Source organism: Mauremys reevesii, linkage group 9 (assembly GCF_016161935.1).
Source record: "Mauremys reevesii isolate NIE-2019 linkage group 9, ASM1616193v1, whole genome shotgun sequence".
Classification (NCBI taxonomy): Eukaryota; Metazoa; Chordata; order Testudines; family Geoemydidae; genus Mauremys; species Mauremys reevesii.
In genome coordinates this window covers 52,757,054-52,785,002 of record NC_052631.1, presented here as the reverse complement: position 1 = coordinate 52,785,002, position 27,949 = coordinate 52,757,054, and the positions used below count along the sequence as shown (strand labels likewise).

Sequence of the window (27,949 nt, the reverse complement as noted above, 5' to 3'; positions counted from 1 at the left end):
AGGTTGCCTACCCCTGCATTAGACAGTGGCCAGAGGAGGAAAAGTGGTTTAATTATGAAGGCTCAGGGCCAGGTACTCAGCAGATGCTGCTGCATTAAATCACTGAGCTATGTTAATTTACCTCAGCTAGGATCTGCCCTTCAGTCTGCACACTACAGGATGAGTCAGTGAGGGATAGACTGCAGAGTTTTCTAACTGCAGCTCTGAGATGCATCTTCACTGTATTCCCGTAGAGGTGGGAGAGCCCACACGCTGAAGATTTTAGACATCCAAAGGCCATATGAACAGTGTTCAGTAGCCATCTGTTACCACATGATATGACACCATCTTCTTCTGTTGGAATGGAAATGTGTCTAGTGTCATAACATCAATACTAATCCTTTTATCACTAGACTGGCACGAGCAGGTGATTGTGCATCAACTTCTGCTTCTTTGCTAGCAACTGGTTCTTCTGATAGCAGTTTAGTGTACACCACATTCTCAATAATGTCCTAGTTCCACAACCCAGACATCAGTCGGTGCAAACTGGAAGATCTCCCAGAAATGTATATTTCTTAGCGACAATGTCTGTGGTTGGAGGCAGATAATCCCCAGGATAAATTAGAATTGGAGGTTATCTACCACTGCTGTCTTGTTCGTAGTCTTGTTGATGGAATGTTCTTTTACAGGGGCAAGGAGTATGTTAAGCATTGGTATTCTGCGTTGCTTTGCTTGAAATGAATCATCTTCCTCGGCTGTCTACTGTAAATAAGACGGCAGAAGCTATCTTAAGTCTGTCGCTCCATAAAAATCATCTTGATAGAGAAATAGCCGATTGCTAGTCAACAGCTGCTGTGTGCTTCTGTGTATTTGAAAGTGTATCATTCTTATGAATATTATTTATTTGTATTAGCATAGTGCCCAGGAGTCCCAGCTGTGGACTAGACCTCACTGTGTTAGGTGCTGTACCTGCACAGCACAAAAAGACAATCTAGTGTCAAACTTAACTTCTGGTCAAACTCCCCACAAAAAGGATGTAATAGGCCTTAGCCAGGATCCTAAAAACGAGCAAATTAGCAGACAGGGTGTGCAAAGGCCCCCTTGTACTTCCTTCCCAAAAAGTTTAAAAAACCATGTCCTTGTGTGACCCACTGGTCAGTGTTACATGTCTCCCTCTGTGCCCGATCCGCAGAGAATGTGAGTCCATTTCAGATCTTAGCTGGAGAGCTGGGTTCTTTAGCCCAAGCTGCAGAGACCCTTGGCTTCTGCTCTGGAGATCACTCAAGCAAGATGGTGGCTGTGCCTTGGAGATTTACAAGCCCTGGCCTGGACTTCCTTTCCTTCCAAGTGGAGTGAAAGGTCACAGGGACTATATTGCAAAACAATTGTTTTTGCCATTAAAAATAATTGAGATGTGAAAACTGGGAATTTCTTGCTGCCCCTGCTTTTCCTCTTCCCTGGCATCTTGTATTTTATTATTTAATAAGTGCAGCATGAGCACTGAATTTTATTTCTAAGCTGGTGCGCTTTAATAAAAGTGAATTTTCAATTGGTCTGTTTGTGCAATGCCAGGTTTATTGTCATAAAAATACATTTTTCAAGAACAATTGCACAGTTGCTTTGTGGGTTTATCCTGGACATTGGTATGTCTTGAAAAAAGAGATTGGATGTAACTAATGTTCATCCTTGTGCTTCCCTATGCACCCAGCGTGTGTGTGTGTTCAGCATAACCACACAGAATCCTGCAGTATTGCTTGTATTTGCTTATATACCGCATGGCTAAGGAAGAGCTAAAAGTATGCATATGAAATAAGAGATTAATTTCTATATTTTGCTTGATCACTTTAGCTGTCAGTGGCAGAGGAAGTGCTAGGCATGTAGAACAATTGTAAATAAATCTATTTTTATTGCATCTTGTTCCATAGCTGATTTACAGTATGCAACATGAGAAGAGTACTGTATAAAAAAGTCCATTGGTAAATTTTTATTTGTTCTAATTAAGGCTTAATTTTAAAATGTTCTAATTTGAGGTACCAGCTGCTCTGTTTCAGAGTGGTTACATATCATAGAAGTAAATAATATAGTGTATCTGTAGATGCTTGTATTTGCTGGTGTAATACCTTGGAAATACACACCCATTGTTATCTGCTCATAGGCAATCCTTTGCAGTTGTAAGTAGCTTTCCTGCACTTTATTTATTTTAGTTTTTCTTTTAACTCACGTTCATTAGTGAAAGGGGTACTAAGTAGTCCAGATTAAAATCAAGGGCCAGACCATCAGATGCTATAAATTGGTGAAAATTTGTCTATATGACTTCTAGGGAGCTATGCCAAATGACCCCAGCTGGGGGTCTGTGTGCCCTTTTCCTGATTTTGTATTACTGGCACTTTGGATTATTGAAACTGAAAGGATGTTTCAGACCTAAGTTCCTCCTCACTTTGCTATTTATTCACTTTTAGTATGTCACTCAATTTACACAGTAAAATTAATCCAGTTTGTTTGTGCTCCACCCATCTGAACCTGCAACTTAATGGGCTTCTCTGTCTCAGGCAGTGGGTGACAAAGGAGGTGCTCAAGGCGCACTCAAGGAAGACAAGGCCATTGCTGAAAAGCTAAAGAAATTAAGCTAAATACATTTTTGGTATCAATCTTCACTGCAGAGGACGTGGGGGAGATCCCCGCAGCTGAAACATTCCTTTTAGGTGATAAATCTGAGAAACTGTCCCAGATTGAGGTATCAATAAAGGAGGTTTTGGAACAAACAGGTAAATTAAATGATAATAAGTCACCAGGACCAGATAATATTCACTCAAGAGTTCTCAAGGAATTCCAATGTGAAATTGCAGAACAACTAACTGTGGTATACTACCCTTTAGTTGGGGTTGGTCCTGCTTTGAGCAGGGGGGTCAGACTAGATGACCTCCTGGGGTCTCTTCCAACTCTAATCTTCTATGATTCAAATCAGCCTCTGTACAAGATGATTGAAGGATAGCTAATTATTTTAAAATGCACCAGAGGAGATTCTGGCAATTACAGGCTGGTAAAACTAATTTCAATATCAGACAAATGGGTTGAAGCTATAATGAAGAACAATATCAGACATATAGATAAACATGGAATGCTGCGGAAGAGTTAACACAATTTTTGTAAAGGGAAATCATGCCTCACCAATCTATTAGGATTCTTTGAGGGAGTCAACAAGCAAAAGGGGGAGAAGAGGGAATGAGCACTAGGAATGAAACTGGAAAGGTGAGCTATCTTGAATAATCAGGATAACAATCTGGTGGATACCATGATAAGCAGTTAGTTACTCACAAAAGCCAATATCTTTAGCAGGAATCTTAATGAAAGAGCTCTGCCCATATATTAAAGGGACATTACCTTTAAAAACTATACTTTAAATGAATTTAGAGGCTCCAATCCAGCAAAGCACTTCTCTTTAAGCATGTGAGCAGCCCAGTTTACTATGTAGGCATGTGCTTCAGTGCTTTGCTGGATAGGAGTCAATGTGCTGCTGAACTTTGCAGGAGCAACAGCTTCTGAGATTTAGACTTCAACCCTGTAGTCTGAGTGTCCCTCAACCCTACCAGAAGCTGGGGCTGGATGACAGGGGATGGATCACTTGAAATTGCCCTGTTCTGTTCATTCCTTTGAAGCATCTGGCACAGGCCACTGTCAGAGACAGTATCAGAGGGGTAGCCGTGTTAGTCTGGATCTGTAAAAGCAGCAAAGAGTCCTGTGGCACCTTATAGACTAATAGACATATTGGAGCATGAGCTTTCGTGGGTGAATACCCACTTCGTCGAATGTGAGAAGTGGGTATTCACCCACGAAAGCTCATGTTCCAATACGTCTGTTAGTCTATAAGGTGCCACAGGACTCTTTGCTGCTGTCAGAGACAGGATATGGGGCTGATGGACCATTGGTCTGACCCAGTGTGGCCATTCTTATATTCTTACGACACTGGCAGAAGCAAGCTGGCAGAGAGCTTGTGAGCTTTTGGGATCAGACCTATCAGTCTGTCATATGTTGACACCAGCTCTCTGTACCCCAATGAGCCTTCCTATTTGGGTTTCTCACCATATCCTCCCCCCACTCCCACTCTAACTCCTCAAGCCAGACCTCCCTGCCACCACGGATTGCAGAAGAGAAAGAGAGGAAGGCGTGTGAACCCTATTCTCTCTCCCTTCATGATGGCTACTCAGTACAGCCTCTTCTATAAAGGCAGTTTGGGGGCAGTTCCCAGAGACACCATCCCAGAAGCAACAACTGAGGAAACTAACAAAGGGACATGTTTTCCTGATTACCCTGAGCAGGGAGCCGATCAGGAGGCTCCAGAGAAGAGAGAGACCTCCCAAGACCCCAAATATCTGTTTAAAAGAGGGATCTGAGCACAGACATCCTGTGTGGAGGACAGGGAGGACTTACCTGGCTAGGAGATTGACTGACATGCCAGGGCAGCCAACTGCAGGCCCAGGCTATCCAGCATGTGGCTGGGACCACTCAGACATGGGTGCGGAGGTTGGACAGGAACAGAGTTTAGGAGGAAGGGACCAGGCTATGATGGCTAGGGCTCCAGTTGCAGGAAGAGAGATGGCACACAAAACCCCCAGAGTCCATTGGTCCCGACTCTCCAGATGGGCCCCACAGTCACAGAGGAGGGAGGAAAAATTGGGGAGATAGAGGTGCTCCACTCTTCGGGACTCATTGATGCTCCAGGAAGGGACTCCATATGTTGTTACCACACCTGCCACATTGGGGCCCCTAGGTACCAGAATGATGATTATTTATTTAATCACTGCTTTTCCGTCTGAGTACTCTTTCAAAGTATCTACTGCAGTGGGAAAGATAGGGTGTGTGGGAAGGGGACAAGGCAAAGAACTGGGAGAGAGGACAACTGCTAAACTTAACCAGAGTAAATGTAAAAAAATTTTAATGTGTAATTCTGAAATCACTAATTCTGACTTTTTAAATGAAGAAGGTGGGTGGGGGCAACTGTGGAGCAGGTGAAAACATAATTATATCTTACAAAAGTGCTGTCTGCGAATTACAGTTTTGAAAGGCATGTGTGCGCAAATACATACCTTGTTACATTTCTAACCATATGAACCTTTCCGCATCATCTGCTGGACCTGAATTGTTCTAGGTATCATCTTTATGTTGGTTTCCTTTATTTCTTTTTACTATTTTTAAATTATTATCAGTGGTGTTTTATTTCATGCCAAGGAGAGTGAGGAGCTGACAACATTAGTTACAGCTCAGCATAATGCAGGCATTGTGCAAGATTGCCCAGTAAATAAAGGTCTAGGAAAGTGAGAAAAGCAGTTTGCTAGAAAATCCTCCCGGTAAAATAACCCCCCTGTCGTTAACTTCCCAGGCACTACTACCTCAGCACTATACAAGATTGTTGTTATCAGAATCTCGTCTATAAATCACATTTTTTTCAGGGGGCTTTTAAAACTCAAACTTGAGAATTTGCTTTGAGCTGCAATGGGATGTTACATCCCTACTGGGAACAACTTAAAACAAGGGAAAGAATTTCAAAACAAACTGACTAGGCTCTCTTTAAGTTGTGGAATATGGGCCTGATCTGACACCTTTGCAAGTCAACAGGAGCTTTAAGAACGGCCACACTGGGTCAGACCAATGGTCCATTTAGCCCAGTATCTGTCTTCTGACTGTGCCAATGCCAGATTTTTCAGCGAGAATGAACAGAACAGGCCCCACTATTTACCTCTGCCCATTATGAAAACTCATCATTTATTCCTGCCCTTTGTTTCCAGTCTTTTAACCAGTTACTGATCTCTGAGAGGAACTTCCCTCTTATCCCATGACTGTTTACTTTGCAAACATTGAGTTATCCATGCCCTGTCATCCAGTCCCAGCTTCTAGCAGTCAGAGGCTTAGGGACACCCAGAGCATGGGGTTGCATCCCTGACCATCTTGGCTAATAGTTTTTAATGGACCTATCCAGAGCTGGTGCACCCATCCCCCCAGGTACCCCTGTTGCAGCAGCTCCCCAACCTCCACCCTCCACCCTGAGGCACCCCCCCACCCCAGCTCACCCCTGCTCCGCGCACGAGCAGGAGCACCCCGAGCACACCGTCGCTGCTTCACTTCTCCCGCCTCCCAGGCTTGCGGCACCTACGCTGATTGGCGCCACAAGCCTGGGAGGCAGAAGAAGTGAAGCAGCTCACCCCTTCCTTGCCTCCTCCCCGAGCACGCTGTGGCTGCTTCACTTCTCCCGCCTCCCAGGCTTGCAGCGCCTACAGGCAGAGGTGAGCTGGGGCGGGGAGTTCCCCTGTGTGCCGCCCCTCCCTCCCCTTATTTGCGGCAGGCGGCCCTCCCCTGCCCAAGCTCCCTCCGCCTAAATGCTGGCGGCGACCGGGGTGGCCGAGGAGCCGGGTGCCACGGTTGCTGCTGAAGAAAATGGCGCCCCCCAAATCCCAGTGCCCTAGGCAACTGCCTAGGTTGCCTAAATGGTTGCACCAGCCCTGGACCTATTCTCCATGAACTTAGCTAGTTCTTTTTAGAACCCAGTTATATTTTTGGCCTTCACAACAGTCCCTTGCAAGGAGTTCCACCAGGTTGGTCATGCACTGTGTAAAGAAGTATTTCCTGGTTTTTGTTTTAAACCTGCTGCCTATTAATTTCATTGGGTGATTCCGGATTCTTGGGTTATGTGAAGGGCTAAATAACACTTCCTTATTCACTTTCTTCACACCATTCATGATTTTATAGACCTCTACCATATCCCCCCCTTAGTCATCTATTTTACAAGCTGAACAGTCCCAGTCTTTTTAATCTCTCCTCATATGGAAATTGTTCCATACCCCTAATAATTTTTGTTACCCTTCTCTGTACTTTTTCCAATTCTAATATATCTTTTTTGAGATGCGGTGACCAGAAATACACATAGTATTCAAGGTGTGGGTATACCATGGAATTATACAATAACATTATGATATTTTATGTCTTATTATCCATCCCTTTCCTAATGGTTCCTAACATTCTGTTAGCTTTTTTAATTGTTGCTTCTGTACATTGAGATGTTTTCCAATACCTATCCACAATGACTCCAAGATCTCTTTCTTGAGTGGTAACAGCTAATTAGACCCTATCATGTTGTATTTATAGTTGGGATTATGTTCTCCAATGTACATTAATTTGTATTTATCAATACCGAATTTCATCTGCTAATTTGTTGCCCAGTTGCCCGATTTTTTTTAGATCCCTTTGTAACTGCTCACAGTCAGCTTTGGATCTTGAATAATTTTGTATCATCTGCAAACTTTGCCACCTCACTGTTTACCCCCTTTTCCAGATCATTTTTGAATATGCTTTATAGCACAGGTCCCTGTGCAGATCCTTTGGGAACCCCGTTATTTACCTCTCCCCATTGTGAAAACTCATCATTTATTCCTACCCTTTGTTTCTCTTTTAACCAGTTACTGATCTCTGAGAGTACCTTCCCTCTTATCCCATGACTGCTTACTTTGCTTATCAGCCTTTGGTGAGGGACCTTGTCAAAGGGTTTCTGCAAGTCCAAGTGCACTATCCACTTGAACACCTTTCTCCATATGCTTGTTGACTCCCTCAAAGAATTCTAATAGATTGGTGAGGCATGATTTCCTTTTGCAAAAGCCGTGTTAACTCTTCCCCAACATTTTGTGTTTATCTGTGTGTCTGATAATTCTGTCCTTTACCCTAGTTTCAACCAATTTGCCTGGTATTGAAATTAGGTTTACCAGCCTGTAATTGCCAGGATCACCTCTGGAGCCTTTTAAAATAATCGGTGTTACATTAGCTATCCTCCAGTCATGTGATACAGAGGCTGATTTAGGTAATAGGTTACATCCCACAGTTAGTAGTTCTGCAATTTCATATCTGAGTTCCTTCAGAACTTGTGGGTGAATGCCATCTGCACATGGTGACTTATTCATCTTTAGTGTATCAATTTGTCCTATTGACGTTTAATGTGAGCAGGATCATTATTATTAATATTTACATGATGGTAGTGTCCAAAAGTCACAATCAGAGCTCGGGCTCGATTGTGCGGGGTGCTGGACAAACACAGAGAGGACACAATCCCTGCCTTGAATAGCTTACAATTGAAAGACTGGATCAGGCCCATGAGCATAAAATATCAGAGGTTTGCTAACAGACATGCTTTTTGGAATGTATTTGAGAAGGAAATGTGTATTTTCAAATCTTTAACAGGCTATTACAAATAACGCAAAGTAATACTTTTTCCAAGTAATTAACTTAGTCCCTTTATTTCTGTTCAATTGGCACCTTCTTTGGAGATCTCGGCTAGCAGGCCAAGGACTGAACATGCAGACATGGAACTCCCTGCTCCCTTAAAGATGATGGGCCAGATTCTCAGCTGGGCTGGTGCCACTGGAGTCGGTGGAGCTATCTGTTACACTAGAGGAAAATCTGGCCCTATAGCAGGAGTCAGTGGAGTCAATGCATAGTGCCATCTAACAGAGCATAACCTGTTTTAACCCCAACCCAGGTCAGAATGCTGGGGCTACCAAGTCAAGGTTAGTCTGTTACCAGTGCTACTGTGTGCCACCCCTTCAGTTCATCCTTGCAACACATTGGTAGCGCACATGAGGAATCTTCCACTGTCTGCGCCAGACCTCTTCTGTCCGTAAATAAAGGACTTAAGCACCTGAGCCACAGCCCCTTGAAACCAATGGACGGCTGAGGATGAAGTCTAAGTCTCAGAAGCTGTCGCTCCTGCAAAATTCAGCAGCACGTTGACCCCTATCCAGCAAGGCACTGAAGCACGTGCCTACATAGTAAACTGGGCTGCTCACATGCTTAAAGAGAAGTGCTTTGCTGGATTGGCGCCTCTAAATTCATTTAAAGTATAGCTTTTAAAGGTATTGTCTCTTTAATTTATGGGCAGAGCTCTTTCATTAAGATTCCTGCTAAAGATATTGGCTTTTGTGAGTAACTAACTGCTTACCATGGTATCCACCAGATTGTTATCCTGATTATTCAAGATAGCTCACCTTTCCAGTTTCATTGCTACTGCTCATTCCCTCTTCTCCCCCTGTTGTCCAATTATGTCATCTCCAAAATCACATTAGCTAACTCTAGCTAACTTGTAATACATTGCTGTATCACGTTAGCGCGGTCCCTCTGCTGCCACACCTCGAAAGTTCATGCAAGACCTTTCCACTCAGCACACAGGCAAGCCTCATTGCTAGGAAATTCCTGGAAAATACATTTACTCCGCTGAAGGAAAAATTAAACAAAATAGGGTTTTTTAAGGACAGCATTTTTCTACCCATTTCAACAAAATGTTTTCATCTGCTGTAACCTTGGCAACAGGTCAGAGAGGCTCCCTGAGTGCCTGTCTCAATGTGATTAAGGAGGGAAGAGGGAGAGGGCAGAGAAATGGGGTGTCAGGAGTGGGGGAGAACATCTGACACCCCCTCAAGGGTTTGAGAAGAGGTAGGTTGGTGGTGGTGACAGCTTCCGTTTAATTGTTTGGATTTACTCTCTCAGAGAGAGCTTACGGGAAGCCCAGATCTAGTTAATACTCCCTGTTTCCAATGGGCAGGTCGGAGTGTTCCACAGAAGAGCTGTCCAAAAGGAACTAACTGGCCTTGACAGCTCATTTTGTGATTGTACTTTAGAAATGGCTTACTTGCACAATCCATCTGCTCAAGGTTCTGCTCTGGTCCCATCACCGCAGTATCTGAGCCCTCATAGTCAACAGTGCGTTTATCCACATAACTCCCCTGTGAGATGGAGAAGTACCATTACCGCCCTGTACAGACAGGGGAGTTAGGCACAGAGGGCCAGGGTTTTAAAGGTATTTAGGCATCTGCAGATAGATGCCTAGTGGGATTTTGAAAAAAAGCTCTGCAGATTAGGCACCTATCTCCCAGTGACATCATTAGTTAGTTAGGTGCCTAATCTACATAAATCTTACTAGGCACATGCCTGCATCCTTAGGTGCCATTTGTCACTGGGCAGCTTTCTTTGCTCAGAAAATGTGTGTAATAGTGTTGACAAGATTCGGCTCCGATTCTTGATAAGTAAATCTATTCCAAGCTAACGGAGCCAGGGAGTTATTCCTCCAGTTTCAGATCATAGCTAGGTCCATTCATGGGGGATGCAGGGCATTCAGGGCTGAAGAAATAGGGAATCATTTGGGTGGGAAAGTCTCTCTCCATCATCATAGTAGTGTTGGTTTGTTCCTGAATCGTCCAATGATATTAAGCCCACAGCCTTCTTTGGCAGCTCATTTGATCACTGAATTGTTCTTGTACTTACATCATTCCTTTAATATTTAACCTGCTGCAGCCTATGCCATCCCCACTTGTTCTGTCCTTGATGACTAATGAGAGTAATTGGCCCATCTTAATAACATTCCTCAGCATACATGCTGACAGTGAGCATGCCTCCCCACAGACTTCTTTCCTCAAGACTGAGTGTGCTCAGCTCCTGCAACCTTACCATGTAGGTCAAACCATTTATCATTGTTATTGTTCTCCTCTGAACTCCTTCCATTGTGTCTCTGTCTTTTTTAAAGTATGGTGCTCAAATCTGAATGCAGGGGGCTAGTTGGAGCTCCCCTAGTGCTGAGTGGAGCAGAATAATTACCCCTCTTGTTTAATGTAACCCACTGTTCTGTTTGCTTTCTCTGCAGCAGCCTCACAGTGTTGACGCATTCCATTTAGCCTCCCTGCTAACTCCCAGATCTTTCTACATGGCACAGCTGTCTGGTCAGCAGTCCCCAATTATATATTTGCGCATTTGATTACTCTGTCCTAAATCTATTTCCTTATGTTAAGTTCTCCTCACACCTTCCATGGGTCATCTTAATTATCACTTCAAAAGTTTTTTTTCTCCTGCTGATGCTAGCTCATCTCAATTGCTTAGACTCTTCCTGTTGGTATGCATACTTCCACCTTTTCATGTTCTCTGTATGTATAAATATCTCCTGTCTGTGTGTTCCATTCTATGCATCCGAAGAAGTGAGCTGTAGCTCATGAAAGCTCATGCTGAAATAAATTTGTTAGTCTCTAAGGTGCCACAAGTACTCCTGTTCTGTCCTACATGAATCTCTCTGTATTTGTGCATATTGAATCTCACATTCTTCATTCCTCCAATGTATGCCAACGTTGCGGTATTTAATTCCTCTCCTCCAAAGCATTTGCGATCACTCCCAGCTCAGTGTTGTCTGCAGATCTGATCAATATACTCTTCATTCCAATATCCACCTTGTTAATAAGACACTGAATAGTACTGAATGCAGAAGAGACCCTTGCAGGGCCCCACAAAATACCCACCCTCTCAACTTGACACACAAATAACTACTTGCCATTTCTGACTTTTTTCAATCACCCATTATGTGTCCCTTTTACAGCAGTTCCATCTACAGCACATTTCTCCAACTATGATCATCTAGCTATGGCCATCATTACTGTAGCACCTAACGTTTGTCAATGTATTTATTCACACAACACCACATGAGGTACAGCAGTACTTTATCCCTCTTTTATGGGTGGGGAGCTAATGGGCAGAAGACTAAGCAATTTGCCCTAGATCACAGGGGTATGCTGTAGCAGAGCAGGAGTTTGAACCCAGGTTACTGGCACCCTAGTTTAGCATCCACACCATGGATCTAGCCTTCCTCTAGCAGGTGAAGGACCTATTTTACAATGTACTGTGTGTCGTACATTTGTTGTCTATTGGAAGATGATACCTGCCTGATTTCTAGAGGATGAAGAGTGTGAGAGAGTTCAAGATGATATAAGCCTTAAGTCTAGATCCTACCTCCCATTGTAAAGACATTGGTGCCAACACAGGCAGATGGGGTGCCACTAAAGCTGTAATCTGTGAAAGTGTGGGACTGAATGAAACATGGTGACTGAATTTCTCTGTTCCCAGTGGAGTTGGGTGGACCCGCGAGGTTGGTGTTGAGCTCTGAGCAGCATTGGGAAAGCCCAGAAGTGAATGGCTTCAATTACTGGATTCCCTTCTCAGCCTCAGGAAGTTGGTACCAAGAAAGCAGTACACTTGTCTAACTGCACATTTCTGGCCTGTTGAAAGGGATTATGACTCCCTGTTGCTTCATCTTTCAGTTTGAAGGCTGCGTTTTCCTTATTATGGGCCTAATCCAAAGCCTTTTGAAGTCAGTGGAAAGAGTCCCATTGACTGCAGTGAACTTTGACTCAGCCCCCTATGATCTTACCATGTTCCCCAATCCTGGCTCCCCAATCAGTATACAGTAAAGCTCAATATTGTATCATTTCCTGACAGGAACCTTATCAACTGACCTGCTTTTCAACAGGTGTCCCATCAGGGCCCCGCAACGTTATCTCCATTGTCAATGAGACGTCCATTATCCTAGAGTGGCACCCACCCCGGGAGACAGGCGGGCGTGATGACGTGACCTACGACATCGTCTGTAAGAAGTGCCGGCCTGACCGCCGCAGTTGCTCCCGCTGCGATGACAACGTGGAGTTTGTACCCAGGCAACTGGGCCTGACAGAGACCCGGGTCTTCATCAGCAGCCTCTGGGCCCACACGCCGTACACCTTTGAGATCCAGGCTGTTAATGGCGTCTCTGGCAAGAGCCCCTTCCCCCCGCAGCATGTGTCGGTGAATATCACCACAAACCAAGCTGGTGAGTCCCACAGGGGCAATGTGCACATACCATGTGCCATGTGGGGGGTTGTTAATGGGGAAAAGGGAAACTAGAGCTGGGTTCTTCTAACGGAATATTCTAGGAGTGTGAAACCCCATATTACAGCATTACAGATATTAACTGAAATGCAAGAGAATAAATATAAGATGTGTACACACACCCTGTATACACACTCACATGCATATATGTATATGTATGCAGGCATATGCCCACACACCTAACGTGTATACACACACACACGTACGCATAAACATACCACACAATATCCATCTGCAAGGCATATTTAAGTATTCTTTAAATATCAGTGCAGGCCCACCTAGATATAAGGCAGTGTCTGGGCTTTGGTGTTTAGCACCCAACCATGACCTATATGGCACAATCAGATTCTGCAGGATCTAGCCTCTTACTACAACAACAAAGGACATTTCTAGCCCTTGTTGGTAAGAAAATCTTCCTAAGCATTCTAGGTGTCACCAATGTGGTTATGTCTGCTGGAGGGCTTGTCTACACTTGAAACATGACAGCATTGACCTAGCACTGTCTAAACCGGTGGTTAGGTCAGCCTAGTCTGTCAGGGTGTGGATTTTTCCCACCCCTGAGAGAGGCAGGTATGCTGGTGTAAGTTCCTAGTGTAGACCAGCCCTTGGTCTGCAGACAGCCTGAGAGAAGTGTACTCTCCCCACTTACCATTGGGATCTGAAGTCTAATGATGACCCTCTCAATGTTTCCTTGCTGATCATTTTAGTGGGTGGAATGGGGAGGTGGTTGAAAACTGGGACTTGCTTCAGGGATGGAAATGCAGAGGGCAGAAAGGAGAGGCACAAAAAGAGGAAGGCGGGCAGTGGAGGAAGGAGAATGGAGAAGGAAGAGAAATAAGGGGAATAAGTAGTGCTGGCCCCTAAGAAGTATGTCTACACTGCAGCTGGCAGTGTGCCTCCCAGCCTGGATAGACAGACACACGCTAGCTCTGGCCAGCCTAGCTTGCTAAATGTAGCAGTGTGAACATTGTCGCGTGGTCTAGCTACTCGAGTGCAGGTCCACCTGGCTCCCTGGCTCTGAGCTCGAGTGACTAGCCTGAGCCACTGTCAATGCCACAATGGCCACACTCCTATTTTTATTGCACATGCTTGAGTGGAGCTAGCGTGTGTCCGGGACGCATGCTCCCAGCTGCAGCATAGACAGACACAAGAGGAGCAGATTTTCACACTGAGTGATGCTGAGTGGACCATAACTCATGGAGCAAATAATGAACGACACTGACGACTGAGCGTTCAATCCTACATAAAGGGCAGACTCTTTCCTGATCTTGGTGCAAACCTGCTACTGATGGTGGGAGCCCACTGCGCACTGAGTGGAGTATGGATTCCTATAGTTATATCTTCACCAAAAGGCCAGAATTACACCCAGAATTCAGCCCTCTCTACAGAGGGAGTTTGACTTCCCTGCTGCAAGGTGTTGAGTAAATGGGGCCCAGTAAGATGGAATGCTTGAATTGCATTAGCGGTGTCACAACTAGGTACAGTGGATTTGGGACTGAAACAAGAGCTCAGCTTCAGAGCCAATGCCAACAATGCAGTAAGAAGCACCCAGGGGTTGTTCATGTTTGCTCATGCAGGGAGGTGTAATTTAAAATGCAGTGTGCTAGCCAGGGCCCTGCAGTCCAGGGGGCTTTCAAGGCCCCCATGGAAGGAAGGTAGGGGAACAACTTTTCCCCAGCTCTCAGGGTTTCTGCTAGGGTAGAAGCAGCTAAAAGTTGCAGTCAGGGCTCCAGTGGGGCGCTGCTGATGGAGGGATGTACTCAGTCAGTGTATCCCATAGCTGCATTGACCATATCCATTTCCTGCACAGATTCCTCCATGTTTTGGACAGTGCTGAAACCTTGCAGGCCACTAGGTGGAAGGGACCTGGTGGCTGCTTTGCACTAGCGTCCCCTGGTGGGGTTTTCTGGGGCTGGTACAGACACTGGGGTGAAACCGGCATTAAAACCCCACTCTTCCAATGAGGTCATGTCCAGAAGTGCCCGGCTCACGCTGGTGAGGTCTGATGTGTTGGCATGGGGCACCATGACCAATTTCACTAAAGTGGATGAAGTCGTAGCAGTTCTGTGGAGTGGATTTCTACAGGTGGCAGTGATCCCTGTGCTAAAATCAGGAGGGAAGCACAATGCACAATCCCTTCACTTGCTCCTCCTCTGTTTCTTTCTCTTTTCCTCTCTGCTCCTTTTCTGATGCCGCTCTGCTTTTTCTCTTTCCTTCCTTTGCTATTAATCTTGTTTTTTCTTCTCCCTCTTGCCCTCTCTTCCCAAGGGTGGCTCTATGTATTTTGCCGCCCCAAGCACGTCAGTCAAGCAGCCTTCCGTGGCGCGCCTGCGGGAGGTCCCCGGTCCTGTGGATTCGGCGGCTTGCCTGCGGGAGGTCCGTCAGTCCCGCGCCTTCGGCGTAGCCGCCGCCAAATTGCCACCGAAACCGCGGGACCGGCGGACCTCCCACAGGCGCGCCACTGAAGGCAGCCTGAGTGCCACCCTCACAGCGACCGGCAGGCTTCCCCCCATGGCTTGCTGCCCCAGGCACGCGCTTGGTGCGCTGGTGCCTGTAGCCGCCCCTGTCTCTTCCTCCTCTTTGGCTTTTTTCATCTCTCCCTCCTCACGTTAGAACCAGGCATTGGTTTTTAACAGAGGACTCTTGGCTGCAAACTGCCTGGCTGGTGAGAAAAAGAACTGATGTAGGAGAGCTGGGGTGGCCAGATGGCCAGTCTGTGCAGTGTGTATGTACTGTATGGGGGGCTGAAAGGAAGGTGGGGGAGGGGCAGCCACCAGTTGGTGACCCTGGCTTTAAGTGCAAGGAAGGAAACACTAGACAACGGTGATGGAAATCTGTTTGGTTTGGGAACAGAAAGGCGATGGTAATTTCTGCTTTGTATTGAACGTGTAACACGGGCAGCCTTTGTTAGCTGCGCTCTCCTGGGAGCATGCAAGGCAGAAACCTGGCGTAAATATTTTAGTATCCCAGCTCCTGGGAATAACAATTCTGTCAGACTGTCATGTTATGTTTGTGCCTGGCTGTCACTTCTCTCTCTTTAACCATGTGCAGTCAAACCTGCTGCTTGTATCTTGGCCTTTTAGCTATTATTCCTGCCTTCCTCTCCATCCATTCTGCAGTTCACCCACCTGACCATCTGCTCATCCATCCATGCTCAAAGTCAGGCTACTAGAGGAGCCAATGTTAGCCCTGATGTAAGCAAGCTGGACACCACTGAACTCTGTTGTCCAAGACTTACATAGTCCAAAACACTGATTTGTCCATCCATCCCCTCGTGGCTAGAACTTTTCCTCCTTGCCTTTGTTATTTTCCCAGCTATTCTTTCATATAGTTCTTTTGTCTCTGCCTGTCACTCACTCTATTATTCATCCATCTCTTTCTCCTTCTCTCTCTATTTCTAATGCAGAGCCTGTATATTAACATGGAAATATATCTACTGTATTGGGAAGGCCTCCGTACTAACCTAATTGAAATGCATTAGGTTTCGATGCATTAGGGTGGTATCAATATTTGAGGGACCACAAACATGAAATAAATATTTGGCTGCCACACAGGAGGTTTTAACATTCAGGAATTGTTTAAGCAGGCTGTGACTGGAGTGCTGAGTAGGGGGGATGGATAAAAAGAGGTTAATGGAAATGCACAAGCAGGATGATTGCGCAGCTTCTGTAGCAAATCAGTCAGTGTTGGTTAACATTTTATTTTAGTGAGTCCTCTTTTTGTTACTGATCTAAGAGCACAGTGTACTCCTAAACTGGATGTATTATTGCCTAGACAGAAAATATCGAAAGCTATGTTATTATAGTCGGTTATGTCTGCAAACTGTCAATGAAAATGTCTGTTTTCATAAGCTGCATGTGGTTCTCTTAAAACTGTGCATAGGAGACGGAAGGAAATGGACTCCAAATGTGGGGAAATGACAGAAGAAATGTTATGCTGTGGATTTGTCTAGTATGTGTGTTATCAATTCACTTCAGTGAGACCAATTCAATCTTTCTGATAGAAACAAATTGAATCCCTTTCCCCAGTCCGTAAGAAATCCAGATCTATACATTTATCTTAACCATCTATCTGCCCACTCACCCATAAATATATCTTTCCATCAATCTATCCCCTCTTTCTCCTATAATCACTATCCACCCATCTGTCCTTCTGTCCATCCATCTCCCATCCAAATATTCAGCCGCACATTGTCTATCTTCTCCAATACTTATTCATGCAGAGCCTCATTCTCAAGTTTCTTGAAAGTTTCTGAGGGCCCACAGTGCTTGTTGTCTATGGTCTTGATCCTTTTCCTTTGTGATTCTTCTAGTCCACACAAGAGGGAGATGTCCGAGGACAGCCCCAAACCATAGCACTAGCTGCAACAGAGGGATAGCTGAAGGAGCTAAACAGACCAACCTAGCAGAGGGAGAAAAAAAGAAAGGGGAAAAGGCAGGACAATTAAAAGGAGAGAAGGAAAAAGAGAGCAGAGGGGAATGGGAAAAAGAAGAGATAGGAAAAAGAGAAAAAAGAATAAGAATGAGAGATAATTTCCTAGACATTTCCGTTCTGAGCCAAAATCTGCCTTGAGTTACACCTGCCTAGCCAACCCCATTGAAACTAATAGGGCTGCCAGAGCGCAAGGAAGAGCAAATTAGAGTACTTTGTTATTAAATTTTCTGCTGCCGTCTCTCAGCAAGGAGACTGAAGCGGGTTTCGTGCTTTGCTCTTCCATTCCCTGGGATAAGTTCCACTTCTCAGAGAAATAATTGACTCTAGAACCTGAATTTAAATGTGGGTACAGGGAAGCAAGTGGGTACATTTTTTAGAAGCACCACCATGACTTAGGGGCCTCAAGTCTTCTGGGTTTTCAGTGAGACTTAGGTTCCTAAGTCACACAGACACTTTTGCAAAGAGTACTCTTGCTCTCTGTGACATGATGGCTCTTCTTCTGACTCTGGGAGCTGGGCACCGACTGTCAGACTTGCATGTCTCTTTTCCCTCCACACTAGGCACCTGTGGTGGGGAATGAGTTTCCATATTACATAATGTGGCTTGTGCGCTAGTCACTCAGGTAGATGTCACTCAGACATCCAGTCTGCACACACGTCTATGCAATTCAGGCTCAAGAGTGGCATTTAGGCACAGCCCGGAGCAGGGGCTCTGCAGCACCACCTCCCCCCCAGGAGAGCACTGCACACAGAGAGGGCAGAAGGGGCAGTACATGCCTGATGCACTATTAGGAAATTGACCAAAGGGGGCTTGCTGACCCAGCCCTGGTGCTTGCAGGGAAGGCAACTTCTGCCTGGTCCCTGCCACTGCACCCTGGGGGGAAATTGCTTCCCACCCCCAAATATGGTGATCAGCATGTGAAAAAGAGTTACCCTCATAAAGCTGTGGATCTCATGGCCAATCTGAAATATGGCTGCGTGTTCAAGTAACTCTCCATTGCTCCTGAATGATGTGGGTTCTACCAGTGCATCTGGGAATGAAAGATCCTAATGTGCTGATGTCCTACCTGAGGGGCAGTGGGGAAGGATCTCCTAGGTGTTTAACCTACAGTCTTTATGTTATGATATTTTTCAATGTCCAGGAATGTCTACCTGGTTTTCTGGTGCTGCTTAGCTCAAACAGTACCTTCTCCAAGACCTGGTTTTGGTATGCCCTGAAAGAAGACTTCTCTCTCCCCAAAGCTTTCTGCTTTCCAAACTAGATTGATTCAGGTAGAACATTCAAAAGGGCCTAGCACTGGCCTACCTCTGCTGCTTTTGAAGTTGCTGGGTGTTTTGCCATTCACCTGAGTGAGAGCAGAGCAAGGTCCATGCTGAGCTCTTTTGAAAACCCTGCCCTTGAGCGCTTCAGCCTATCACCAGAGCAAAGACCTGCCAGCCCTCTGTTTGTCTAACCCCACTTCCATGAATTTCTACAAAGTGTGCACATTCTTATGGAATGCCGTGCTCAGAAGGGGCATGGATAATGGCATCTGGATTTCCTTTGTCTTGCCAGTAATCTCTCTTCTTACAGCCTAAGATCCTGCTGGCCTAGCCTCAAATTCATTGCAGGTAACAAGTGAAATAAGTTTTGTGAGGTCATTCTAACCCGAATAGCTATTTCTGAACATTAGAAACTCACCAAGGAGTCTGGCACATTTTGCAGCCACTGCCCAAGAGAGAACTGAGCCTAGAATAGCAAGGAGCAGTCAATCATATGGAGTATTGGCAAACTTCAAGGAAGCTTGCATCACACCTTCATGGCCTCTAGTCTACACTCTCAGTCCCCCACTTCCAAATGCATCCCAAAATGAGTAAAAGGGGATAACAGTTCTCCTGCTTCTTTCTATAACCCTGCACCTGTCATGGCTGTTCAAAGATTTGCCCTTCTCTAGTATGGTCCAGTGCTTCTGCTTGGCTGGATCAAGGCTGGTCGCTGCATGGAAACAAGTAGGCATGGAGCGGCTTAGGAGCTGCCATCCATCCACCTGCGCACCAATTTGGTGCTGATCATTTTCACAGCATTCTCCATGTTAAACAGGCAGGAGCACCAAGGGGGGTTGCGAATGCAGCAATTAACAAAACAGCAATCAAGCTAAGTGTTTAATTTCAGAAAATTAACATCTTCTCTGAGCGGATGTGGAAAGATAAAAAATGAAGGATTAAATGTGCTGGGTAAACAAAGGCAGTGCTGGACCATAAACATCTCCTGCTGGAAGGGAAAGACACTGACAGCTTCCCAGAGCTGGGAGTCTGCAATTCAGTGAATTCCCTAAGAGGCACCAGCATCAGAGCCCAAGAGCAGGAAGAAGAGCATAAAATAAGGGGCTAAACTCACTCATCCATGCAGCAAGAACATATATTTTCCATCTATAGGATAAGTGTTTCATAGCTGGTGTTACATTCTGTGTATGGGGGGGGGGGTGCAATGTGGCAATCTGACATGGCTTATTTTTATGGTCTCTTAAAAATGCAGAAGGGCACATGGAGCCGGTGTTTCCAGCATGGGTGTTTAAGCTGTGCATGCAAACTTGGGTTCCCAAGTTGTGTCCCAGCCTACGTGGGTTCACAGGAAAGGGAGGGCGTACGCAAAGAGTCACACCGCCATTGCCTGACTTGGATGTATTAAGCATGCAGCGTTCACATTCCCTTCATGTAGATTTTTTTGTAGGAATGGATATGTATGGCTATTTAGGGCCAGATATGCTCTACATTTCTGGCCCTATGAAATCACACTGGTAGTGCAAGGGGGCCAGTGTCCCGTGCGGGGGAGCTTCCAGTTAGCATAAAGCTGATGTCACTGGCCCCTAAGGCACCACTCCAGCCTTGGTGTTAGGGGGCTTGATGAGGATGGGAGGGGTGTGCGGGTTCCAGCTGTTGTCAGCTGTCAGTTTTTTGGAGATTGTTTCCAGGTGGTGTAGGTTAGAAGAGCCCCCAGGTTGCTTTAACCTGCATTGGGATTTAGGCAGAGCCAGGCAAAGAATCAGAGTTGTGATTCCCTGATGCCCCTCACCCCACATTGCACACAGTGGGACTCAGCTGGAATAACGAACCTGGCCTATGTGGTATGATAGCTTTGCACATGTATTTTGCAGAAAGCATTTTTTGGAAGGTCTGATGTTCGTAGCAAATAGAGATTGCACTGTGTGTATAGACACAACCCTCAGAAGGAAAAGAAACAAGACATAAAGCTCACGTCATAGACACTGCTAAGAAATAGTTATGCTGCTCCATAGCTCTTTTGTAGGGGGTTACAAATATGTGTAACCTGGTATACAATAAGGATACTTCTTTTAATAAGGGCATTTGTTTATAAGCAAACTGGTGCGCTGTGTTAATTTGCGAGAGTCATATGGATGATATTATGTACCAATGTGCTTTAGGGAGGGGAGATGGGCTAGGGAACTGATGTCAATGGCTGGAGCCAGACCACAGTTATCATACTGGGCCATCTGTGGAATGGCCTGTGTTCATGGAAGTGGAAAAAGCAGCAACACCCACTGCTTTCCCCAGGTGATTAACGCAGAAGCCCATTAGGTCTGTTCCACAGATGGCAGTATCTGTCCAAGGCAGAGGTAGAACAGAAGGCTTGGCAGGTAGGGTGCATTTTGCAAGGGCTTTGGAACCCCAGTCTGTCCATAGGGGTGGGGCATAGACTACATTCAGCTGCTCTGTAAAGGAGGGTATGGTGCATCTACCTCCACAAGTGAGTGCCAAGGTATTTCATGTTAGCTAGTCAAGTGGCCTTCAATTTCCAGAGTCCCAGGATTAATGTGGGATGTTACTCCTTGCATAAACAAGGAGAGAGGGGTGTAATATTGAAGATCCTACCTGCAGTGTCTCTGACTCTATTTGATACCTGACAGACAAGCATTGCCTCTCTTCTGAGGGATGGGCAGAATCAATATGCAGCTATTTATTTGCTCAGCAGGTGATGCTCCCAGAATTAGTATATGCTCATCTGTTTTGAACAGAGACATCTCTACCAGAGTGGAACATTCCACCAGGAGAAAAAAATAATCTCTTCCCCGGCCAAGCAGGATTCACCAACATCTGAGGGGACCAGCTGGGGGAGGAGGTTGGCATACCAAGCCATACACCTCTAGATGACATTTCAAGTGTTGGTGAGCTCTGAGAGCTGTTTGGCAAATTACTCCATGTGCTGCTGCTTGGTTAGTGCTGAGGTCACTGATGATTTATAGTAATGGGAATGTTTCTCTTTGTCAATGAAGCTGCTGGCATCCCAGCTCCCCAAGGACAAGGGGGTGGGGAGCTCTGCATTTGGACTGTGAGGATTAGCTTCTCCTGAGCCCTCCCCACATGTTTCAGCGGGCTTGGGCACATGAGGCTTTGATGTCCCCAGAGGACCAGATAGGAAATTAACTTGTTTAATTAAATGCACGTTGTGTTGCCTGAGTGACGTGCAGATTCACCACCAGGGAATTCAGAATGTTTGGAGAATGAATATGGGGAGCTGAATTCAGAGGTGAGGCTGAGTGATGAAGAGAGTTAATGTAATTTGCACTTTCTTCCCGTGCTCTTGATGTGCATGTTTTGCTAACTTAGCCTCCCTTCAGATGTACTGCTTGGCTAGGGCCAAACTTTGAAGTCCCATGCAGTTACTCACACAGATTCAGTGACTTCACTGGAACTGCTCACCAGGGCGAGTAACGGGCTCACTGTGACGAGTTTGGTCACAGAGACTCCCTTGGGACTGCCACCTGATGTGCTGAGACTACCTCTGAGCCCGTTTTCTCTGCCAGTTTCAGCCTCCAGAACCCTGCCTTGTTAAGCCAGACACACAAGCCCGCCCGCCGCAACACAGACCCAGGGTCTGAACCACGCCCCCAAAACTGCAGACTTAACTGAAAACAGCTTAAAAAGTGCTCCTGTCTCCAGCACCCAGACACCCAGCTCCCAATGGGATTCAAACCCCAAATAAATCCGGTTTACTCTGTATAACAGACAGAACAAGGTACGTTACTAAGTAAAATAAATCAAAATATGCAAGGCTAACTTAATACACTAAGGATCTAGTTACAAATACTAACTTCTCACTCTAGGTGTTATCTCAGGTACAATCCTTTTCAGACCAAAGTTGTAGTTAATGGCCTGGGTCCAGCAATCACTCACACCCCCACAGTAACAGTCCTTTGTTCCAGTTTCTTTCAGGCATCTCTTTGGGGTGGTGAGGCTACTTCTTGAAGACAAAATGGAAAGGCTTCCAGGGCCTTTTATATTCTCTCTCTTGTGGGCAGAAACCCCTTTGTTCTTCTGTGCAAAATCACAGCAACAAGATGGGGTTTGTAGCCACATGGGAAAGTCACATGCCCATGAATGATTCTACTTTTTGCAGGCCGACGCCATTATTTCCAATGTTAGTTTGAATGTTCCCAGGAAAGCTCAGATGTGGATTGGTGTCTCCCAAGTCCATTGTTAGTTAAGTACTTCCAATTACTTGAACAAATCCTTCGCAATATGTTGGCCACACCTTCCTTATGTGTTTCCTAGAGCAAACACTTCAAATATAAGCATAGAACCAACGCTCATAACTTCACATATAAAAACGATACGTGCATACTAATAGGATGAATATATTCAGTAGATCATAACCTTTGCAAAGATATGTTACATGGCATATCCAACATAAAGCATATTCCAGTTATGTTATATTTACACTTATAAGCATATTTCCATAAACATATAGAGTGCAACGTCACACTCACAAGCTGGCCTTGAGGTTCCCTTGGATTCACAGGGCCAGTTTCAGGGGTGATGTGTAAACAAACCCTTCCATCAAGTACACTGCCATAGAGCAACCCGCTGGTATGCCCCTTCCAACAACGTCTACACTAGCCTAATCCAGAGTAATTTGCAAGGCAAGGAGCCTGAAGAGAGTGTAGGAAGATGTACAGTAAAGTCACCCTACTTTCACATAGACCATCTTCCACTTTCTACCAGTTCTTTGGCATGCGAGTTACCCCAGGTTAGACAGCCTTAGAGCTCTGTCGGAGGGAAGTAAGGAGCGCTATGGGAGTCGGAGCACAAGGGAATCTGAGCTAGTGCAAAGGAGTAACTTTGGAACATGGCTAAGGGGTTGAACTGAAAGATGAGGGTGTCCCGCTGTGAGGCAGGCAAGAGTAAGGAGTACAAAGAGCTCTGTGCGGCTACAGACAGAAGTGTTGTTGTAATTATGTAGACATGAGACAGGCAGTTAGCTCTGCTTCAGGGGATGGCGAGGCCTAGTATTAACTCTTCAAGTGCCTTCCAGCACATCACCCGCCATTTTATCAACCTGAAACTTCAAGTGAAAGAACTGGAGAGCAGTTGAGGTGCTGCCCTGAGACTCTGATCCCTCCTCTTCCTTATGCTGCTTTGGAGCTTGGCTTCTTTTTCTTCTTTTTGACATTAGTTGGACTTCTTCTTTTTCCTTTTTTTTTCCAGCCCAGCCAGGGAGGCATGGAGTGCAGTGTGGGAGTGGCAGAGGATAGGGGTGATGGATGGGGCGCCTCCAACCCACAAACCAACTTTTGTTGGTGAAGTTTGTTGCTCCAGTGACCCATGTGACCTGTAGACTAAATTGGCTCGGGTTCTGGTGGTAAGTGGAGCTATAAGAGAAAAAGAGACTTTCCAGACACACAGGGTGGTGTAATTATATTTGCAGCAGGGCCCCCCCAGCAGCCAGGGAGGGGGGGGGTGGTGGCTGGCCTTGGGGGGGGGGCTGGCCTGCATGGGGCTGCTGGCCTGTGGATGTGTGTGTTGTTACATGCTTGTGGAGGACCCTGTGTGTCCTGTCCCTGGGAGGGCAATGTGAAAAATTGGGAGGGGGTGGGGAGGGATAGACCTAAAAAAAAATGTGTAAAAGACTCAGTGACATGTGTGTCTGAGTATACACACACACACACACACACACACACACACACACACACTTTGTTTGGTGCTTGTTGTCTAGCATGAACAAAGGAGCCTGCTGAGTGGAGCCTGTCTGTGTGCATTAAATTAAATGTACTGAGCCTCTGTCCCTGTCTGTGAGGGCACATGATGGGAGTGAGGTCTGAGAGCCATAAGACTGAGTGTGTTGTGGTGAGGAGACTACCCTGTGGTCTGGAGTATACACACACACACACACACACACACACACACACACACACACAAAACATGGATAGTTAAAAATAAATATTGTCCTGTCAAAGTTTATTGTTGTATTATTTATTTTTATTTTTGCAGAGCCTGGGAGCCTGCCCAGTCCCCCCCCAACCCCACTGCTATGGTATACATGAACAAAAGAAAAACACAAAACACAAAAACAACACAACAATATCAGACAGAGAGAGAGGGACAGGACAGAGGTTTAGACTGGGTAGCTCTAACTCTGTGTCACATAATAATATGGGAGATGTGTTTTGTTGTCCCCCCTGAAAAATGTCCTCTGACTCTTCTTTTACACTCACTGATGTTATGTTGACTACCTGGTTAGACTGAGCTGCTCTTCAAATAAAAAAAAAAAATAAAAAAATTATTCAATTAAATATTCAACCAGTTTTATTGACAGACTGCTCTCATTTCATGCATATTGTTGCAATAATAGCAAATAAACATGGAAGCCTCTTGCTAACACGGCAAAGGTAGGGGTGGGATGAGTTCTCTATCTCCAGTGGAATTCAGCACATGCACACACACACCCCCGACACTGCTCACTCACCCCTCCCAGAAAGAACTTGTGTTTGGGACTTTTTAAGACATGGCTGAAGAGCAAATGACTTGTGTCTGTAATGGGCCAAACTGCCCCAGATGACAGGTATTTACAAAATATTTCCTAGGGAACCATACACACCACTCCTCCTGCCTGCAGCCCCTACACACCAGGGTGTGGGGCCAATGACAGGCAAAAGGGTGCATTTTTGTGGGAGCTCGCTGTTAAAATAATTACAGTACATCTCACTGTGAGGGCCTGATCCTGTCACCCTCAGTGACTGGAACTCCCAGTTACTGCAAGAAGGTGTTACAATGTTTCAGACTCACAGGACTGGGCCCAGAGAGCAGCCGGACCTGCTGGGAGCACTCAGCTATGTGAAATAGGGTAGAGGGAAAGTCTTGATCAATAGCCTTTTTTGTTTGTATATTGTTCTTTGTTTCTCTCTCTTTTCATACATCAGTCGGTCTTCTAGCATTGTCTAGATTGATTAGATCAGTTCCATTATTGTTAGAGATTGATTTTGATTACTCATGGAGCAGGGACTGAGGTCTCTCCTTTATTTTCTCTGCTCCACCAAGTGCACCGCTGGCCTTCAACAAACAATAAACCATCATCATAACTCTTGGTTACCCATATGCTGAATCTGCCTTTCTCTTTCTGTCTGATTCTGCTTTCTACACCTATTTATCCCCCTCTGCTACAGCTACAGTACATATGCCTCTTTCTTTATATTCCATTCTTTAAGGTTGGATTCTCAGTGTTATTTGGTTTCTACAACATCGAAAGCATTTTCTCTTGGTCCCTTTAAATACGTGGTGTTAGTGCAATGAGTTGTATTAATGAATAGGCATCAGGTTTAAAGCACAGATTAGCAAGTACTTCTTCACACAGAACATAGTTAACCTGCCAGAAGCTGGGACTGGATGAAGGGGGTGGATCACTTGCAATTGCCCTGTTCTGTTCATTCCTTCAGAAGCATCTGGCACTGGCCCCATTGTCAAAGACAGGATACTGGGCTTGTAAGGCCATTCTCTTGTTCTTATGCATAATATCTCATTCTCCTTCCTTCCAACCTCTCGCCATTTGCTCCTTTCTTTCCATTCTTTTCTTTCCCTCCTCACACCCCAGGATGGCTCTCTGACATTTTATTTTCACCCTCTCTTCAGATCATGTTATTCCCCCTGCCCATGAGTTAATTTTCACTACTCTTGTATTTCCCATTTCCTCCTTTCTCCACAGCTCCCTCCACAGTTCCCATCATGCACCAGGTAAGTGCCACCATGAGGAGCATCACGCTGTCGTGGCCTCAGCCAGAGCAGCCCAACGGCATCATCCTGGACTACGAGATTCGTTACTATGAGAAGGTGAGCCGGATCTGCCACCCCGAGATCAGCAGCACTGTGGGCTCACGACCAGCCACCGTAAGCCTGAATGAAAGCAGGGGAAGAAGGCTGGGGTGGGGACAGACACTCAAGGCTCTGAAACGCTTCTGTATTTTTTTCCTTGTTGTGGATTGTTAATTGTGGGCCTGAGCCAGCACTCACTGAAGTCAGTGGAAAGACCCATTGACTACAGTGGGGTTATGATTAGGTCCTGGGATAACTCAACAAAGTGTGATCATGAGAGGTAACACCCAGCCCTGGCAGGTAAATTGGGTGGGAGGTGTGGGTACGAGGGGGCATAAGTGACACTGCTGTCGGCTTTGCCTAGACTAGAGTTTTGGGTTATGTTGAGTTAATTGAATGTGAACTAATTCAAGTTTGGTAAGACAATCATAAATTGCTAATCCAGACACACCACCAGCATTTGTTCCAGGACAGAAACATCTGTTTCTAGTGTAAGTGCAGCGTAGGCCAGGCAGTGAATTAACTTGACCCAAGAGTCTGAACAAAGCCTAGTGTGCTGGACGGGAGGACACGTCCATAGAAGAGCCATGTCCAAGTGTTCATTCTGTGTGTTTTTAAAGGGAGGGAGCAATACCCCTTAGAGTGCAAAATGAGTGCAAAATAGAGTGCAATACCCCTTGTTAGGGCCAGGCATAGAGTGCTCCAACACCAGCTCCGGCCAGTAACTTCAAGGGGCTCATTCCTTGGCTGAATCCCACTCCACATCTGCTATTCCAACCCCACATGGCTCGGCCTTCATACTTCCTTTCTGCTCTGCAGCTTCCCCGGCTAAAGTGCTGACCTGTGCACCCCTGCTGTCACGTGGACGAGCAGGGCTAGGAGAAGACAGGCCATACCAACGTTCCCTTAGTGACCTTGGTGACAAACAGTGCTCACTGCACCAACAAACGCATTCGTGTTTGTAGTGTGGTAGTGCTTCGAGACCTCAGCTGAGACCAGGGCCCTGTTGTGCTAGGTGCTGTGCATGCACATATGCCCCAATGACGTTGCAATCTAACTGGACAAGATGGGGGGAGGGGAGAAGGAAAGACTTGTCTTTGTCCCCATTTGCTGATGTGTTTGCTTTCCTTACTCACTTCTGCAGAGAGTCTTTCCTGATCTCTCAGAGGAAAATCCTGTTGCAGGAGGCAGTTGTGTCATTTAACTCACAGACTGTTGCTCTGGGCAGGGCCGGCCTTAGGGAAAATGGCACCCTGGGTGAACTTACATTTTGGTGCCCTTGGGCCTGGGCTCCATGGGCATGGAGCCCTCCATTGCCCCTGGTCCCCCATCCTCCCTTCCCCCCTAAACCCTGCACTGTGCCACCTTCATCCCCAATCCCAGCACCTCCCTCCTGCACCCCTAACCCCTGCACCATGTGGGCCCCCTCACCCCAACCCCTGCATTCCCCTCCTGTGCCCCTAATCCCTGCACTGTACCCCCTTCACTCCTACTCCCTGCACCTCTCTCTTGTACCCCTAATCCCTGCACTGTACCCCCTTCACTCCTGCCCCTGCACCTCTCTCCTGTACCCCTAATCCCTGCACTGTGCCCCCTTCACCCGAACCCCTGCACCTCTCTCCTGTGCCCCATATCCCTGCACTGTACCCCTTCACTTCTACCCCCTGCACCTCTCTCCTGTGCCCCTAATCCCTGCACTGTGCCTCCTTCACTCCTATCTCCTGCACCCCTAATCCCTGCAT

General features: G+C 46.0%; 1 protein-coding gene and 1 long non-coding RNA gene across 6 annotated transcripts in view; one reads left to right on the top strand and one right to left on the bottom strand.

The window, feature by feature from the left end:
* The window catches only part of EPHB1 (EPH receptor B1), a 393,781-nt gene that overhangs the window by 317,741 nt on the left and 48,091 nt on the right, over window positions 1-27,949 (top strand). For 3 of the 5 annotated variants that reach the window (XM_039489198.1, XM_039489197.1, XM_039489200.1), the window contains exons 5-6: window positions 12,299-12,634; window positions 26,101-26,282. In XM_039489198.1, coding sequence (XP_039345132.1) covers window positions 12,299-12,634; window positions 26,101-26,282 — 518 coding nt within the window. Of the gene's footprint in view, window positions 1-668; window positions 1,434-12,298; window positions 12,635-26,100; window positions 26,283-27,949 lie in introns of those variants that run through there. The other 2 variants (XM_039489199.1, XM_039489201.1) reach the window with 2 other exon arrangements.
* The window catches only part of LOC120372267, a 76,399-nt gene that overhangs the window by 13,236 nt on the left and 35,214 nt on the right, over window positions 1-27,949 (bottom strand). The window lies entirely within an intron of this gene.